General features: G+C 38.6%; 1 protein-coding gene across 2 annotated transcripts; it reads left to right on the forward strand.

Annotated features, from left to right (window-relative positions):
* The first annotated feature begins 2673 nt into the window (after positions 1-2673).
* On the forward strand, positions 2674-18204 carry pla1a (phospholipase A1 member A). Of its 2 annotated transcripts, none has more exons than XM_041806577.1 (11): positions 2674-3100; positions 5848-6070; positions 6579-6756; positions 7823-7931; positions 8629-8730; positions 9956-10048; positions 10240-10422; positions 13359-13448; positions 14539-14644; positions 16289-16444; positions 17665-18204. In XM_041806577.1, exons 1-11 carry the CDS (start codon positions 3034-3036, stop codon positions 17750-17752), a joined length of 1395 nt encoding a protein of 464 aa, XP_041662511.1. In that variant the 5' UTR covers positions 2674-3033; the 3' UTR covers positions 17753-18204. The 2 variants fall into 2 exon arrangements, with proteins under 2 accessions (XP_041662511.1, XP_041662512.1); XM_041806578.1 differs by having other exon boundaries at positions 10258-10422.
* The last annotated feature ends 319 nt before the right edge of the window (positions 18205-18523 follow it).

Here is an 18523-nt window from a genome sequence, read left to right on the forward strand (position 1 = left end):
CATTGCCCAATATTTGGTATCTAGGAATTGCATTTTTGTTGCTGTGCTATCAGAATTGGTGTCAATAACATTTAGTATTTTCTAGAATCATAGCTAACTTGAAAATACTGATCTTGGGAAAACCCTATTTCAACTTTCCTTATATAATCATCATACAGTAATAAACTCCACTTGGTTGAATGCCTTCACATGTTTGTAACAAAAAATGTAGGAAGGATATCAATTTTCCCTGCAAAAAGCTTTGGCCTAATGGATGGTAATGCACGGTGTCTTAAAGCATCACTCTGTTTGATTGTTCATATATGTACCTGTTAATCTCAGCAAGAAAGTTGATTTGTCGAATTTATTCAAAATAGTAAAGAATGCTAACAAAGTCTTAACACTTTAAAATGAAGACGTAAGCTTCATATGTTTTTTTGTTAATATACTTCTTCTCTGAGTATTTTTGTCTTTCCCACCGTCTTCAGACAGCTGTGTGAGAACGACAGTCTGTCCCTGCTGGACAAAACGCTGGACAACCAGTTCGACACAGCAGGCATCCGCAGCCAGGGCAGCGTGCACTCAGTTGGCAGAGGCGACCAGCAACAGAGAGGTGTGGCCATGCCCAGCCTGGAGCCCTTCAGCCCAGGTCAGGTGTTCAATCACAGCAACACACAGCAGGTCTTGGTGCTTCCTGCCACCGACCACATCATGGAGGTCAACGCTACATGACCTTGGTGGGGAAACCAAACGCCCCTTTCTTAACAGACTGAACCCAGAACCTGGATGGACTCTACTGAGCTTTTATTCCGGGGAGAATCGGGTCCATGAGTCCATGTGGAAGACCGGACTCCTCCCTAAGCATGAATCGTTCACATCACTGGAGACATTACGGACTAGCACAATGAAGAGCCGATGACATCAAGAGGGACCCAACTGCAGTCAAGATGGCCGACATGGGCGTCGCTATACATCCAATCCATGCCGGAAGTCCCAAGCAGAAGTTTCTTCTTCGTGTTGGACTCAGCTGCCAGTGTTTGTCAGTTTTTTCACGCCAAGGATGACCCTTGGTGCTGGATCTCAAATATATCACCTTCCCCACTTCCTTACCCTGAACCTAACCACTCAGGTTTTAATGCATAAGCCTAACCTTAGACGTACGGACTTCGGTTGAGACCTCCGATATGGACTGGATGTATGTCGGCCATCTTGTCTGCATCAAGGTACTCTTGATGACATCTGCAGATAAGATTTAAATAAAGAGTTTTCTTTGCCATATGTCATACATAGCTCATTGGATGGATTTATAGTTATAAATACTTAAATAAATAAATATATAGATAAATATGTATATATGGACTGATTGATCAGATCGAGGCGTGCTCCTGTGAGCTGAAGAGAAACAGTCCTGATTGTCCCATGATGCACCAAAGCCCCACATGTGTGTACACCTCAATCACATACTCAAGTCCTGTCACCATGACTGAGTGCGAGTCCTACTGTACATGCTGCTGTGAGCCTCTCATGTCCTCAGAACTTTTATATTCGTAGATGTTTAGCTGTGATGCTTACATTTGAGAGTGAAGATAAACCACTGCTTTTATAAAGAAATTATAAATCACAAAGTCAAAACCAGACGGACTAAAAAGCTCCAACATATCTATAATTCTCACAGACTTTTCTGTTCTTTTGTTTCAAAAATTCCTCCTTCTTCTGATGCTCGGTGAAAGTGGTCAACTTTAAGTCCTGATTTTATGACATCAGTATTAGCAATTTTACATCGAGAAACATTTTATTAAAATTGTTTCACAATTTTTAGATGATGTTTTTTTTCAGATTGGTGAACCTTTGCCCATCTTTACTTCTGAGAGGCTCTGCCTCTCTTAAATGCTCCTTTGCTACCCAGTCATGTTACTGACATGTTGCCAATCAACCTAATTATTTACAGAATACTCCTCCAGCTGTTTTTCATCAGTGCCACTTACTTTTCCAGCCTTTTGTTGCCCTGTCCCTACTTTTTTGAGATGTGTTGCTGCTATCCAATTCAAAATGAGCTCATATTTTTTTATGAAATGGTAAAATGTGTCAAAATCTGATGTGCCATTTATGTTCTATTGTGAATGAAATCTCAGTTTATGATATTTGCAACTCAATAGATTCTGCTTTTATTTACATTTTGCACAGCATCCCAACTTTTTTGGAATTGGAGTTGTAGATCTATTAATAACAATCAAATGTGTTTATTTTCCCACACTTAGCTCTTAAACAGGATTTAGCTCTAAATCCAGGAGCGATTAACAACATGACTGCCTGCTTAAAAATCCTAATCTTGACCCTTAAACCTTTGTAAGGATTACATTTTTGCATAAAACTTTCCTTTAAACCTGAGAAAATATCCAACTTTGATCTTAATCATGACTAACAACTAACCTAAAAGATACACAAAGTGGAAAAACAACAAACTGAAGTAGCTGAAGCATTGTTAGCACTGATTACATAAGAGAACATTCATAGTGGAACAATCAATCAGCTAAAGATTGAGTTCCATCAGATACAGCATGATGACCTCCCCTCACTTTCTCTGTCCCTCCTGCTCCCTCTAAACACCCGCACCAACCAGACACAGCCAGGCCAGAGTCCAACATTTTAAACAAATAGCCATTGAACACCAATGAGGTCATGGATTCACCGCCAGGCAAAGAGGCTCGACCACTTGTCGGCTCAGTTCACTCAGAGAGAAACAACACTGATGAGTCTAAAGAGGTTAACATTTGTTGTGGATACATTCAGGCTCAGAGAGAGGCTTTACTAGAAAAAAAAAACGTGGGAAAAATCTGCTCCTGGACTCCTTTGTATGGATTCCTACCCCGCTTTTGGCCAGTTGAGTGCTGACTTGTCATTCCAGCGGTACAACACTGCACAGAGCTGCGATTTTATTTAAGCCACAGGCTGATCTCTATCCACCAATCCTGAGATCAGTGCAGCAGCTGAGCACCGTTAAGCACCTACAACAAACTCCAAAGCAACTTCTCTCACCTCTTTGCTACTGAAGAAATGTCTCAGCGACACAAAACCATCCTCCTTTGTGTCTTCACTTTCTCCATAACATCACTGGTGCTGGGTAAGTGGCCTGAAATCTTTTAACTTGTGTTGTTTTTCACAGGATACTTCCAACATTTATGCAAAGATGCTACAAGAAAGGAGTGGGCTTTATTGTGTCTGTCTTGAACTTCTTAAAGTACTCAAATTACATCTTACAAACAATCTAAAGAGATTGCATTTGACAAGTCCAAACGTGGAAAAACTTAGCTGTGAGCACATTGTATTATCTCGTGCCTACATGTTTCACTGTTTGGGGCTTCAGAGGCCCCAGGTGGACATGACAATGGAACGACTAATATGTATGAAGGACAGCATGCCACATGCAGTCAGTCAGTACACAAGTTCAACATTGCATCATTTAGATATACACCAAAACTAGGTCATTATCATTCAAAAGGCTTCTTTATATTGTGACAATATCAGAATTTATTCTCACTGCCTCTCTCCGTAAAGCACTTTGGTCAGCTCATGCTGTTTTTAAATGAGCTATATAAATAAATTTGACTTGACTTGACTAATTTATACTTAAAGAATCTATACAGACATGTTGCCAGACATGAGGATGAAGGGTTCTTTTTCCCCCAAAACTGTACGTTTTTTCAGTTTCTCCCCTCATTTTATAACAAAAAACATTAAGCTGTGCCAAAAGCCATGTCGTATACGTCTTCACACAATCATTAATGGAAGGAGGATCACAAAAGTGGTGCTTTTTAAAAAGAAGACCATTTACAAACCACAATTCCACAAAGGTTGGGACATTGTGTAATATGTGGATCAAGAAAAAAACAGAAAACAATGGTTTGCAAATCTTTTTAATCCAATATTCAGTTGAAAACAGATCAAATACAAAATATTAAATGATCATGATCAAAACTTTGTTTTATCTTTTTGAAATATACACATATTCTGATTTTTAAGACTTCAACTTGTCCCAAAAATTTTTGGTCAGTAACATGTTTACCCCTATGTTTCATCATCTTTCCCTCTGACATCACTCTGTAAGCGTCCGAGGACTGAAGACACTCTCATTAAAGTATTTAAAATGGGATTCTTTACCATTCTTGCCTGATGTAATCTTAAATCACCGGGTTTCCATTGTTGTATTTTATGCTAAATAATGCGCCATACATTTTCTATTGGACAGGTTTGGGCTGCATGCCATATCATCACTCTTTTACTGCGAAGCCATGCCGTTGTAACTCGTGCAGAAAGTGCCATATTTTCTCACAAAACCTGTAGAGCCTCTCAGTATTACTGGTGCCTTTACAGATATGCAAGTTACCCATGCCATGGGCGCTAATACACCCCAACATCATCACAAGTGCTGCTTTTGAACTTTGTATTCATAACAATCTGGAAGGCCTGCTTCTTTTATACTAAATCTTTACCCGTTACTAATCAACTTACTCATCCGGTGAATGCCCCGGGTGTTTTTCGAGCATTCCCTGACTTTTCCAATCTTTTCATGCTCCCATTCCAACTTTTTTAGACCAAGTTGTAGGCATCAAATTCAGAAAGTGTGTATATTTCCAATTGAACAATAAAGGTGATTCGTTTGAACATAAAATATCTTGTCTTTGTGCTTAAATAAGTTGAGTATACATTGAAAAGGATTTGGAAATGACTGATCTGTTTTTTGTTCACATTTAATAAAATGTCCCAACTTTTTGGAATTAGGGTTTGTAGAATTATTGGTATTTCAGAGGGAGACTGTTACACTGCTACACTAAAGAATACAACTTTGACTTCAGGGCTAGAGAGCAGTGCCTCTCCCAACATGATGAATTTACCATTAAAGTGTTTCTGAGCTTTCTTAAACTTGCAAAGCAGATGATTCCCCCGTTTCCCTGTTGTTTACTGCCGAATCCATCTTGCAAAGCTCCCGTCTGAACCGTTGGGGCCCAGTTAAAAAGTGACAGGACCAATCAGCATCGAGGGGCAGTACTTTCGGGTGCGACGGAGTCCAGTGTAATTAGTGGAAGACATTAGCGTGGATGCTGCTAAAGTGCCAGTTTTATCAGAACTTGACGACATTTCTTCGTTAAAAGAAGAACAAAGAACAGCAGAGAGTTGTTTTCTTTTCAAAAATGACAAACGTCATTTACTGACATGTCTACAGTCGCCATGGTTCGTGTTAGGTAGCTCTCTATGGAGTTTCCTCCTCGATAGGGACACACCTTGGTAGCAGCTACATCACGTGTTTTGTTGCCCTGATTGGCCATAAAGATGTGACAGACAGAACGTTCATCCAATCACCCTCCAAGTTTTTTTCAGAGACTCTGCCCTTTCCCAAACACTATCTCTGGCGTGTCAGGTTAGAGCTTTCTTGGATGTGTGTATAACCTCTTCTGTCTGTGGGGGGTAAGTGTAAATGAGTCACTGCTAAGAAGCTCAGTTCCTACAGGGAGCTACCATGTGTCAGTCCTGGCCATGCTTTTCTTCACCTACCAATGACACTTACTGCTACAAGTCACTAGCACCACATTCATCCAGCTCAGAGACCAATAATTGTTCATAAACAGCTACAAACTCTGGACCTTTGGCTGAGTCAGGTATAGGAGAATTGCCTGGTTGCCACGTTTGGCAAGGATAGGCTTTCAAACTCTCCCATCTCTCCCAACCTTTATCCGTTTTTTGTGTCAAATGCACCAAATACAGACAGTAAATTTTCATCACCTTTATTCAAAATGTGCAAGTTTTTTTCTCATGAAACCAACACTCAACATTCAGGCCTAGTCAATCCATCATGTCTCTGTTGTTGATCAGGTCTGGAGGTGAATCAGACGGATGATGAGTGTGCTGATCTGAACAACACCACCTGGCAGGAGTATCGTCAACGCAGACTCAAACTGCAGGTTCAGTATCTGCTGCTGACCAGGAGAAACCTGGACTGTGCACAAGCATTTAATCAGGAGTCTCTCACTGAAACGCAGCAGCCGTCTTACTTCAACATCTCCAGACCCACCAAGGTCATCATCCATGGCTACAGGTGAGGAGGACGGACATTTAAAGCCCTGAAAACATTAAGTTTTCATGAAGATCTGACTTAAAAACCATATGCTTATAAGATAACATTCATAATCTTGCTTAATTACACAAAAGGTTACATAAAATTTGAAACAGAATATTAATTGAAAGATGTGCTGTCAGGATGCCTCAGGTTTTAAGGTTTTTATGACTCGGTATTTCTGTTTGCACATCTGGGACATTGTTATGAGTATCTCCAGAACAATTTGAGTGATTTTCTCTCAACTTTGCCAAAAGTGTGCTCCAAACGAGGCCCTAACCCAGTTTTCAATTTGGCAGCCACCACAGATTGGCTTCAAAGCCTCCTTCTGTAACCAAATAGTTGATGCCACTCAAGCTTTATCCAACGTTTTCTACATTTTACGATAAAAACAGACCATCACACAGACAAATGCATTTGCAATTCTTTGCCTGCCTAGAACTGTCCTCAACTTCTATCTTCTTTCTAATTCAACCCTCTCCCCCCTCAGAGCTATGGGCAGTAAGCCGTCCTGGGTGAAGGAGCTGGCTCTGGCCCTGCTCAGGGCTCAGGATGTGAATGTGGTGGTGGTGGACTGGATCTACGGCGCCTCCTTTGCCTACAACCTGGTGGTGGAGAACTACAAGGAGGTGGCTGTGCAGATCTCAGTGCTCATCAACCAGCTGCAGGTCAGACACACAGCACACACATTTAACTGACATGAATAGATATTTTTTGGTGTTTAATGACAGGTTATTATAGATTCTAGTCTAAAATAACATCTACAGACAGCTTATTAAGGAAAAAAAAAGACTGCATCTGCATTGTACAACTATGACCAATTCCAAAAAAGTTGGGGCACTGTGTAAAATAACAATGAAAACAATAGGCAATGATATTTAAACTCAAAAACTTTTATTTTATCACAGTAGAACGCAAACAACATATCAGATGTTGAAAGTGACACATTTTATCATTTCATGAAAGATATTAGCTCATTTTGAATGGGTCAAAGCCACACATCTCAAAAAAGTAGGGACAGAGCTTTGTTTAGCACTGTGTAGTATCCCCTCTTTTAACAACAGTCTGTCAATATTTTGGAAGTGAGAAAAACCTATGATAGAGTTTTGGGATAGGAATGTTTCACCATTCTTGTCTGATGTAAGATTCAAGCTGCTCAACCATCCTGGGACTTCTTTGCCAGATTTTTTATTTTATAATACTCCACCTGTTTTCTGTTGGAATAAGATCTGACTGTTGAACTTCTGCTCTGCTTCTCCCATGTGAGACTTTTCTTCTCTAAAATATTCCTTTTGTGCCCGTTAAAGTTACTGACCTGTCATAAGTTAGTCTAAGTAGTTGCAAAATGCACCTCCAGCTGTTGTTAGTTAGTACTACTTACTTTTTTTCGTTGCCCTGTCCCTATTTTTTGAGATGTGTTGCTTCCATTAAGTTCAAAATATGCCAATATTTTTAATGGATTGGTAAAATGTCTCAGTTTCAATATCTGATATGTTGCTTATGTTCTATTGTGAATAAATGTATGAGGTCTGAAAATCATCGCATTCTTTTTTAATTTGCATTTTATAAAGCGCCCCAACTTTTTTTAAAGTGGGGTTGTATATAAATGGGCAAGTTTCTCAAGAAAAAGTACATTTAAACCGCATTTTACCAGTGTTTACTAGCACCTCCCAGTGTTTTAGAATGGGTTCAGGGTGAAATATAAGAGAAGTTTACGTCTGTCTGCTCCATCAGAAACATGGATGTAAACTGGAGTCCTTCCACTTCATCGGGGTCAGTCTGGGAGCTCACGTCGCTGGTTTTGTTGGGACTCTGTTTGAAGGGAAGATTGGAAGAATCACAGGTGAGTAACAATTTAGGGCATTATGAAGATTTAAACATTTTAATCAGTAAATAATAAGGATTAGTTACTTAGAAAACGCTTCACTTTAGTCTGGATTCATGCTTTTAAAATGTTTGCATTAAAAACATAGTTGCCTTCATTTAAATTTTTACAGGGATTTCCACCCTGCACCACCCATGCTCATTTGCAAATACCTTGACAAAAAGTTTACGAACCAAAAACAAAATGTTGTAAAATATAAAAGATTTAAGAAATATAGGCTCCAGCTGCTGCTTGGTTTACAGAGCAACAGGTCAGACAGTGAAGGTCTCCAGTGGAGCCTGAGTTAGCTTGATAAGCCGAGCTCTTCAAAGGACAATAGCACTGATAAGAGCCATGAGGAGACGCTCAGTCACCACAAACACAATACAGCTCTGTTCACTTGTTTATATCGGGTCCTTCTGTCTGAGTGGGGAGACTGGTGCAAGTTTGGAAAATCATTCAGGGGAGACAGCTGCAGACTGGAAGCTTAGAAACAAATAAATGATCAGAAAGCTTGGAAAAGGCTTATCGATGCCTCAAAGGAATCAATAAATAGAAATCTTAGAAGCTTTAGTCTCATAAAGATGAAGCAAATAGGGTAAAATGACAGTGAAAAGAAATACTCAGGTATTAATATTTGTAATAAACATTTGTTGTCTTTGTCCCTGTCTTCCAGGTCTGGACCCAGCTGGTCCCATGTTTAAAGGAGCTGATACCTATGACCGTCTGGACCCCTCTGATGCTCTGTTTGTCGATGCCATCCACACAGACTCTGACTGTGAGATTTCAAAAAAATTAGACATATTTTAATACAAATATAATTCCACCCTATCATACAGTGTTAATTCTGGCAGCTATTTTTAGTTTTAGTCTTTAGATGAAATGCCTTTTAGTTTTAGTCACATTTTAGTCATTTCTAGCCTTTTTAAATTTAGTGTAGTTTTAGTCGACAAAATTTTAAAAACATTTTAGTCTAGTTTTATTCCCAAAAATTCCTGACATTTTAGTCTTTACTTTTAGTCAGAGTATTTATTCTCTTGCCTAAATCTGGTATCAAATCAGTGTGGTGTGTTCTATGCCCCCTGCCAAACCTGGGGTCCCTGCTTTCTACAGCTGAGAGGCAAAATGGCCACCAATGCATTGTTTTTGACAGATTTACCCAGTGGAGGGTTAGGGTCAGTGGAGAAATGCCATGGATTTTGAATGTCCGACGAAAACTGAATGACATTTTAGTCTAGTTTTAGTCATCTTGATGAAAACTTAACTTAATTTTTGTCAGTTTTAGTCATCACAGATCTATTTTTGTTAGTTTTAGTCTAGTTTTTGTCGTGGAAATAAAGGCTGTCAACGAACATTTTTAGCCACAGTTTTAGTCGACAAAATTAACACTGGTATCATATCATAGCTTACTGTACCATATTGTATCTGATCATATTCTATTGTACCGTAACCTAATGTATTGTATCACATTGTATAGTAGGAAGTGATTATACAAGTGGGTGTGTCTTAAAATGTTGGAAATATCTGACTGTTACACTGGTTAAGTGTAAAAAAACTCTCCACTTTGTTTTGTTTGCATAGTGAGGCTAATGTTTGCAAACTTCAGACTGTGATTGCCCTGAAACTCATTGTTTTCTGGGTCAGTTTTCTGTGAATATGACACTTCTTTTGCTCCAGCATGTCAGTTTTCTCATAAAAGTAGTACAGAAATTATATACAATTTTGTTCTTTCCTGCTTGTAGGCAACTTAGGTTACTTTATAAAAACAGCTGACTCACATTTTGCTAAATAAGGTGAAATTCAGTGTGCAATTATGGCTGCTGTTCTGCAAAAGTCTGTGTTTTAACCACCAATTTCATGCAAATACAAGGTGCACAGCTCCCTGAGATAATAGTCATTTTCAGGGAGGGTTTCTCCTCCTAACCTTGAGTTTTCTTGTTCCCTGTGAAGAGTTAAAGGACCACTTTAGTGATTAAACAAGGCATGTCCTCCCATTGCTTCAGATTTTGGCATCTCCATCCCTGTTGGTCATGTGGACTTCTTCCTGAACGGAGGAAAGGATCAGACTGGATGTGCTCGCTCCAGGTTTGCTTCAAGTAAGTCCAGCACCCACAGAGACCTAAATAAAGTCACAGCTGAGAGACAGAGCTGCTCTCTTTAGAGACAGCTCAAACAAAGCTCTGACTACATCCCTAAATTCTGATTGAAATATAAAATATACATGGATATAGATAATAATGATATAACCTCTAGACCTCTGGCTCCCTTAGTGTTTGTGTGTTGTCAGTTCTTGTCTACTTTCCAGTGTACGGCTATGTGATCTGTGACCACATGAGGGCACTGCACGTCTACATGAGTGCAATGAACGGCACATGTCCACTGATTGGGATCCCATGCTTCAGCTATGAAGACTTCCTGAAGGGAAACTGTGTCGACTGTGATGTATTCAAGGGCACATGTCCAGCTATAGGTGAGAAAACAAATGAGGATTACACATCTTTATCTGATGAGAGTTATTAATCTGCTGTTTATGCATTAAAGAGGGATGTAAATCCAGAAAGTAAAGATTGTGATGAATTAGGTCTTCCTAGCTCATGTGTCCTGTTACATACTACTTTTTATTCAAAAATGTTTAAAATAACCCTTGTTTAGTCTTAACCTCTTGTGTATTTCTTTTGTTGTGAGGGTCTGAAGTGGCCTGCTTAACTAGACCCCCAAAATTAAGCAGCTTGATTGAATTTTTACCCCAAATCTTTTTTGCATGAAGAGACAACCTGCCTCTCATGACAAACTTCACAAATATCTGGGATTTCTCTTTTCACTGTGCATGGAGAAACATTTAATCACTAAGAAACACTCATTACCAGTAATGTCATATTTGTGTCCTTAAAGAAAGTAGAGGTTTGTATGCTTCTGTGCTGTTCATATGTCTGTCCAGGCCATTTTTGCAAATATTTCAAGAACCCTTTGATCAATTTTCTTTATAGAAACCAGTTTGGTTGGTGGGTAGAGCAGGCACCCATGGCACACTGGCCACAGGACCGATTCCTTGTCCCGGTGTTGTTTGGTGCATGTCTTCCTCCGCTTTCTCCCCATGTTTCCTGTCTCTCATCAGCTGTTCTATCAAACTAAAAGCATAAAAGCCCATCAAAGAAACCTTTTTTAAAAAGTCATCCAAATGTCCCTATGACTCAGTGATGATCAGAGTACATTTGGGGGGTCATTGGTCAAAGGGCAAGGTGATAAGGCCTCTAGTTTGTGATCTTAGACACCAGATAGGCTTTCATATACCCATTGCATGGGTAAATTCCACATTCATCTGGGAAACCTCCGATACAAAATGTTTGGAAAGGGCGGGACTTCCCCAAAAAAATTCTCAGAGGGTGATTGGACAAATGTTTTTCCATATTCATGATGGGCCAATCAGAGTGACAAGACAAAATGAAGTTGTAGAAATGTAACGCTAAACCTCAGTCATACAGGCTAGCACTACCGCAGTGAAAAGCAGCGCTTATTGGTAGTGCAAAACATCTTCACTGCTAAGAGAAGCTTTCTCTTTGCACTTGTTTTAATAAAGAATTATGGTCGAGGTTTGATTATACTAATTTTGTACGGCTACATCCGAGCTAATGGCCAGAGAATTGGCCGGGCCCCTGAAAATCCCAAAGAATGGGCCCTCCCCAGTCGTGACTTATTGATGATATCAGATGAATGTGTGTTGGTTCTGTACCATTGGTGCTAGTGTCCTAGCTAACGATTACTTAATTTTGGAGATGAAATGTGTGTAAAGCTATTATTGAGTTCCGATGTTCAAAAAATGTATTTGTGCCACTTTTTAACCCCTTGTCATCACTGCTTCCAACCATTTTTTTCCCAACATTTATTCCATTTTAACCAATTTATGCCTCTTCACCAATTTTGCCACTTTTAATGCACTTTGCCAATTTTTGCCTTTTTTTAGTTTTTGCTATTATTTCATTATATTTGCCTTAAAGTTATTTCCATTCCTTCTACTTTGTTATCTGGCACCCTGACATTTCTGCACATTATGGCTTAGCTGTGAAGTCTAACATTACTTTCCAAATGGTTTGGTCAATGTACTCATCCACATTGATAACATAAGCAAAAATAAAAGGTAATTCTGTCTTCAGAAAATGGGTCGACATTTTGAAAAAGGCTATGTTTTGCTACGGCATTAATAAATAAAATGAATTTGTTGTTTATTTGATAAGAGTGGTTCTTATTCAGATTAAATTTAAAAAATGGCTATTATAAATTAACTTTACAATGGACCTTGATTTTTCTTACCTCCATTATCCCCCATTTGATTGGGCCATAGAAAGATCTCCCCTTTAACCCCCCCTTATGGGCAGCCATGGCTTCCAGTGTAACTCAACTCTGCCACAAGAACGATCACAAACTTATGCCGAAGCAGGTCTGCAGAAAAGAGAAAACATTTTTTCCACCATGAAAAGCTTTCAGTGAAGCTCTTTGCTCTTGTTTTGATAAAGAAATGTTATCCAGTTTTGATAGAAGTGCCACTATACTATAGCAACGTCTGAGCTAACAGCTACACTGGAAGCAGCCTCAAAGTGCAACTACTACCCCCCAGTAGCTACCGCCTCATTCTTCTCAAATGATCTGAAATTGGACTGAGCCATTTTCAGTTCAGCACATAGGATGTGGACTTGAGCATTTAAAGATGGATTTGTCTGATGACAGACACGACATCTGGCCAATCTATCTGCTTTGCAAGGTCACCTAGCTCGTCCCCTGCTAATGAATGTATTATCTGAAGGATGCATCGAAGGATTTTGTTTGACCTTTGCACAAATGTCTACTCTGACTCAAGGGTGAGGCGATTAGAATTTAGAGGTCAAAGGTCAAGACTGAGCTCCATGTATATGCTTGTAGATCTTAGCAGATGCATCACCACAATAATGTCGTTCACAGTTAGTTACTACAGTGAACAGCAGAAGTGCCAGTGGATTCGGGATCAACAAAAGTAAAAGAAAGTAGTAAAATACCCTCAGAACGTTTTAAAAAAGATGATTCACCATGTTTTTGCTGTCATTTAAGATCAGAGCAGGTATTTTTCTGACCCTACTGATATTGAAATTAAGATGAAAGAGTGAAGAATATAAATCAGGGAGATGTTTTGTTCTATTTTTAGTCTCAGTATCACCAGCTGTTATGTTTGGCATCTGTAGTCATACTGCAGGTCTGGTCGCCTCACATGAAAGCTTCTGGAAACTTCTTATCACTAACACACTGATAGACACACAATTACATGATGCTAATGTACATGATGCTAATGTCCATGAGGACCCTTTGATTTGAGAGGTATGTACAGATGACCTGATGGATGACCCACATTCATATAGTGTGTTTGTTAATGTGTTTCAGGTTTATCAGAAAACAATGGGATAACAATATCTCCACTTCCCAGAGAGCAGAAGCTGTTCCTCCTCACATCGTCTTCACCGCCTTTCTGCGGTCAGTGTTTAAGATCTCAGACTCTTAGACTAAGAGACAAGGCTTTTTGTGAGATTATCTTATTCAAAAGGTTAAATTAAGCAACCAAGTGTATTATAGCTTTTAAGATGAATCCCTTACTATCAGTTCTCATCAAACTAATTTCTAACTCTTTCTTGCTTTCTGTTTTTTATGAATTGATTTGCGACGCTTTGGAAGACCACAAAAATGTTGCTAAAGCATTTGTGCAATTTAGACAGAGTGTAGGAGATTGCTTTTCATTTTCTGATGGGTTCCTCTCCTGTCAATACCTGTCATAATAATAAAGATGCAAGTTTTTTTTTTTTTTTTTTTTGCTAAAATAAAAAAATCTAACTTCAAGCACAAAAGTGAAATTTAGAGATAATTCTTAGCTAAAAATTGACTGGAAAGGGGCCTTTAGTTCTTGCTGTAACAACTCTAGAAACGTAGTCTAGTTTAGTTAGCCTGCCTGCATGGTCACATTGTGCTAGCTTGTAGCCAGCCAGCTGCAAACAAATAATTTGCATTGATGTTATTTTTAATGTCTGTTATCAGTGGAAAAGTATGTTCAGACTCAAGAACAGTCATTGATGTTTATTTAGCTAAAATTATCTTGCTAACACATAGCATTAGCTTGTTAGCTTGCTAATCTAGTTTGTAGATCAGTTTGAAAAGCAAAGCTGGCTTAGCTAACAGCTCTACATCCATACGGCTTATTTATGTATAGCAAGCAGACTAAGCTAACTAGCAGGCCAGTTTTTAACTTTTTGGCTTGCACTGACTTACAGAAAATGTTTCTTCACCTGCAAGCTCACCAGCTAATGTCATCAGACATATTTATGAGAACAGCATTGAATTTTGCCAGCAATGTAGAAGCTACCAGTGTTAAGTAAGTTGTAGGCTAAAGTAATTCATATCATGCTCTGCTTTTTTGCTCATTATAAAAAGTCAGACTTTTGCATTAGGCCTAATGTTGTTGGAAAATCTATTTCATACCACGCTTGTGCTTTAGCTTGCTGGAAGACAACTTTTTTATTTAATGTAAGTTCTAAAAATGTTTTTGTCAATATTTTGTTGTTCTTCTGTGTAGCTCATCACATCCTGCTAGAGCTGGAGGTTTCTCCGCTGGATAAGAGCGCTGAGGTGGAGGTGACACTGAGGACGGAGAGCTTGGGGAAAGATCAGAGACTCAGACTGTAGGTACCTCATAAATACATCATGATTATACTTAATTACTCCTATGTTTTATGTCCAACTCTGCTCAGGATGATCATTAAACCAATGACACAGTTTTGTTAAGGTATGTAAATATGTGAGATTTTAGAGATTTTAGAAGACCAGTCCTATTTTATTGTGAAGCCATGCTGTTGTAACTCATCTAGAATGTGGTTAGCATTATCATGCTCAAATAAACTTGGATGTCCCTGAAAAAGATATCTGAATGGAAGCATGTGTTGCTCCAAAACCTGTAGCCTATGTACCTCTCAGTATTAATTGTGCCTTTACAGATGTGCAAGTTACCCATGCCATAGCCACTAATACACCCCCACTATCACAGATGAAACGTTGTGTTTCTAACAATCTGGATGGTCCCAAGGACTTAATGACCATTAATTCCTAAAACATTTTGGTACGTGGACTCATCAGACTACAGCATACTTTAGGTCAGTCCATCTCAGACAGTCCAGGCCCAGACGTTGGCGGGGCCTCTGGATGTTGTTGATATATGGTAGTCCTGATTCACATTTGTAGATGTAGAAATTTACTGTGTTATTTGGCAATGGTTTTCTGAAGTGTTCCTGAGCCTGTTTTGAAATATCCATCATAGAATTACGCTGATTTTTAATGCAGAGCAACCTGAGGGGTAAAAGGTCACGGGCATTTAAGTATTTGTTTTAAGCCTTGCCCTTTACATGTAGATATTTCTCCAGATTCTCTAAATCTTTGATGATATTATGGAGCGTAGATGGTCAAATCTTGAAATACCTTTCAGTTTCACATTGAGGAGCCTTGTTCTTAAACTGTTGAACTGTTTTCCCATGTAGTCTTTGACAATGTGGATATAACCTCATGCCATCTTTGCTTGTGAATGACTGAGCTTTTCGGGAGTGCTCCATATTTTATTTAATGAATTTCCTGACCGGGGGGATGCTTCAGCTGTCTGAGCAATACACAACTTCCCCAGTCTATTATTGATCCTGTCCCACATTTATTCAAACGTGTTGTATGCATCAAGTTTAGTATGTGCATACTTTTGCAAAAGATAAAAGGATATTAGTTTAAACATCAAAACTTTTGTTTTCATTCTGTATTTGACTAAACAGAGATTGAAAAAGGTTTGTAACTCAATGTATTGTTTTCATTTGTATTGTACACTATGTCCAAACTTTTGTGAAATATGGGTTTGTAGATTAGTAAAAGACTTAGATCTCAGATGCAGCACCTTCATCTCATATCCATGATTCTCTATCTTTTACCGTAGAATAGCTGAGCAAACAGAATCTATTTCTAGATGATTCTCTGTACAGTGTTGGACTGTAAAGACCTGGCCAGGTGCAGCCACAGGAAATATGCCAATGTAGAGGTTTACTTCAGTTCAGGAGGATTTATTACACCTTTTTGCCATGTTATGCTATGTTTGTTCTCTTTATTGCAAGATTGCAGAAACTCTTATTGCAAACAAAATGAGCTCATGTGCTGCCTTGTTGATTCAGAACCAGTGAGACAAGTAGCAGACAGTCTGCTGCAGCTCTGTTTCAAACACAGAAGGTGATAACTGTCCTCTTTGATAGATGTTGTTTATCTGAAAGTGTCTGAGATTTTAACGTGTGTATTTTCAGTCAGACGGACACGACAGTGTACAGGACAGTGTTGACTCACCCTCTGCCTCTGTGTGAGATCCAAACCATCGAGATGAAGAACACCGGAAGTCGTTTCTACAGACAGGGAGACATCCACATCAAGTCTGTGTGCGTCTCAAAGATTCCCGCTAACAGGTACTCTGTCTCAGCATGGCAGGTGCTGATTTTAGATTTATTCTTATCATGTTTCTTTCAGTTTCAGCTGACTTTGAACCAAAAAGACTACAATGCTTAAAAGCAATCCTGTTAAATACTAAGAAGTTTCATTGTAGCTTACACTGTTTGGTTTAACCTCCTGAGACCTGAGCTTTTGTTTGGAATGGATTTTTAGTCCCTCCCACTAATCGGGATTATTAGGACCTGGTCAGTTTATAAGCTCAGCCTCATCCCAAAATGTTCCCAGAATTACATTGAAATCCCTTAGCATTAAAAACACCCAAAAATCTCAAAGCAAATTCCCCAAAATGTACAAACATTTACCCCAAGATTCTGTGAAAATGATGGAAAATCCCCCGAAATACCCTAAGGACTTCCCAGGAATTTTCATGAAACACTAGAAAGTTTGCTTGAGAATAACTAAAAATTTTAAAGAAAATTCTCCCTCAAAAAATTCAAACAGAATTCCCAAAAGTGACATATTTCACAAATCCACACAAAAATTTCACCCAAAATCACCCCAAATATGTAAAAACAATTTCCCAATTTTTATTTTCTAAAAAGTTTTATGGTAAATGACATTGGAAAAACTTCCAATGAAACTTAAAAAAATACAAACCTATTCCAAAATGTCCCTCAAAACACTTTTCCTAGATGTATTCCCAAAATATCCATTAAACTTCTTGAACATTCTGAAAAAATTCCCCAAAATTTCTGTTTAAATTTCAAAGCAAATCCCCCTGATATCTCAAAGCAAATTCCTCAAAATGTACAAATATATTTCCCAAGATTCTATGAAAATTCCCCAAAAGATCCTAACAAATTCCCTGAAATTTCCATAAAATTCTTAAAAATTCCCAAAATTGAAAGATTAATTTCCTGTTTCCTGGAAAACACGTTAACATTTTGAAGCAAATCCCCCCAAATTCAAATAAAATTCCCAGAATTACAAATACATTCCATGAATTTACACAAAAATGGCTGAAAAAAATCCCAAATCTTCTCAAAAATCCCAAAACATTTCCTGGTTCCCATGAAAATACTCAAATTTCATTGTAAAAAATTTATACTGTATATCTTAACTGTAATAGTAAAAATTATTACAATGTTGTAGGTAAGCCAGCATGTTCTGTCCTCATATGTGCATAAAGGGTACTAGGAGGTTGAGGCTCCTGATTTGACTCTTGTGTTTGTTTCAGACATGACGTGCCGCTATGTGTGAAGAACTTTAATGTCAGACGAGGATCTCCGTGGTTTCATGACTTTGTGCAGTTGTGCGACTACTAAAGGAAGCCTGCAGAGAAAAACATCAAGTGCATCTACAGTGAAGTCACCAACATGAAGCCAGTGTTTAACACGCTGTTTAATGTAAACACAGATGATCAGAGATTATAATCTCAACCAGTGGAACCAAAGAAATACATTTTATTTTGAAGATGAAGGAAGTCTATCACCCTGCCACTAAATGACAAAATGTAGTCCAGTTACTCTTATTTTTAAGTTATTTATCTAACCAACTGACCTTTAACATGAAACATGAGTAGGATGATGTGTTTATAGAGCCTTTTTTAGTTCTTTTATCAAGAGTCAAGTCCTTTGTTATTCTTGTTCAACAGTTTTTTTTTCTATAATCTAGTTTTAGGATGTCTTAGTTGTGTTTTATGTTTTTGTTATTTGGTGCTGCTGAATGCTGCAAAAATTGGTTTGTTCAGGGCAATGCAATAAAATAGCTGTCTGTTTTTTTCTTTTGTCTATGAATCTCGTTATACTCAATAGGAACACATTCCTGGTTCAAATCCAGGTCCTGGTCTGTACAGAGTTTGCATGTTCTCCCCATGCATGGGTGGGCTCTCTCCTGGTATTCTGGCTTCCTCCCACCACCACAGACATGCTCGTTAGAGTGCCTGGTTGTTTGTCTCTATATGTCAGCCCTGCGATCCACTGGCGACCAGCTCCCTGCGACCCGCACTGAAAGCTTTTCTGGTTAAACAAAAAAAAACTTGCAGGCTTTGGCAAAACTTTGATTTACTAACTGGCTCCACTGATAGGGAGGAACAA

Source organism: Cheilinus undulatus, linkage group 15 (assembly GCF_018320785.1).
Source record: "Cheilinus undulatus linkage group 15, ASM1832078v1, whole genome shotgun sequence".
In the NCBI taxonomy this organism is placed as follows: Eukaryota; Metazoa; Chordata; class Actinopteri; order Labriformes; family Labridae; genus Cheilinus; species Cheilinus undulatus.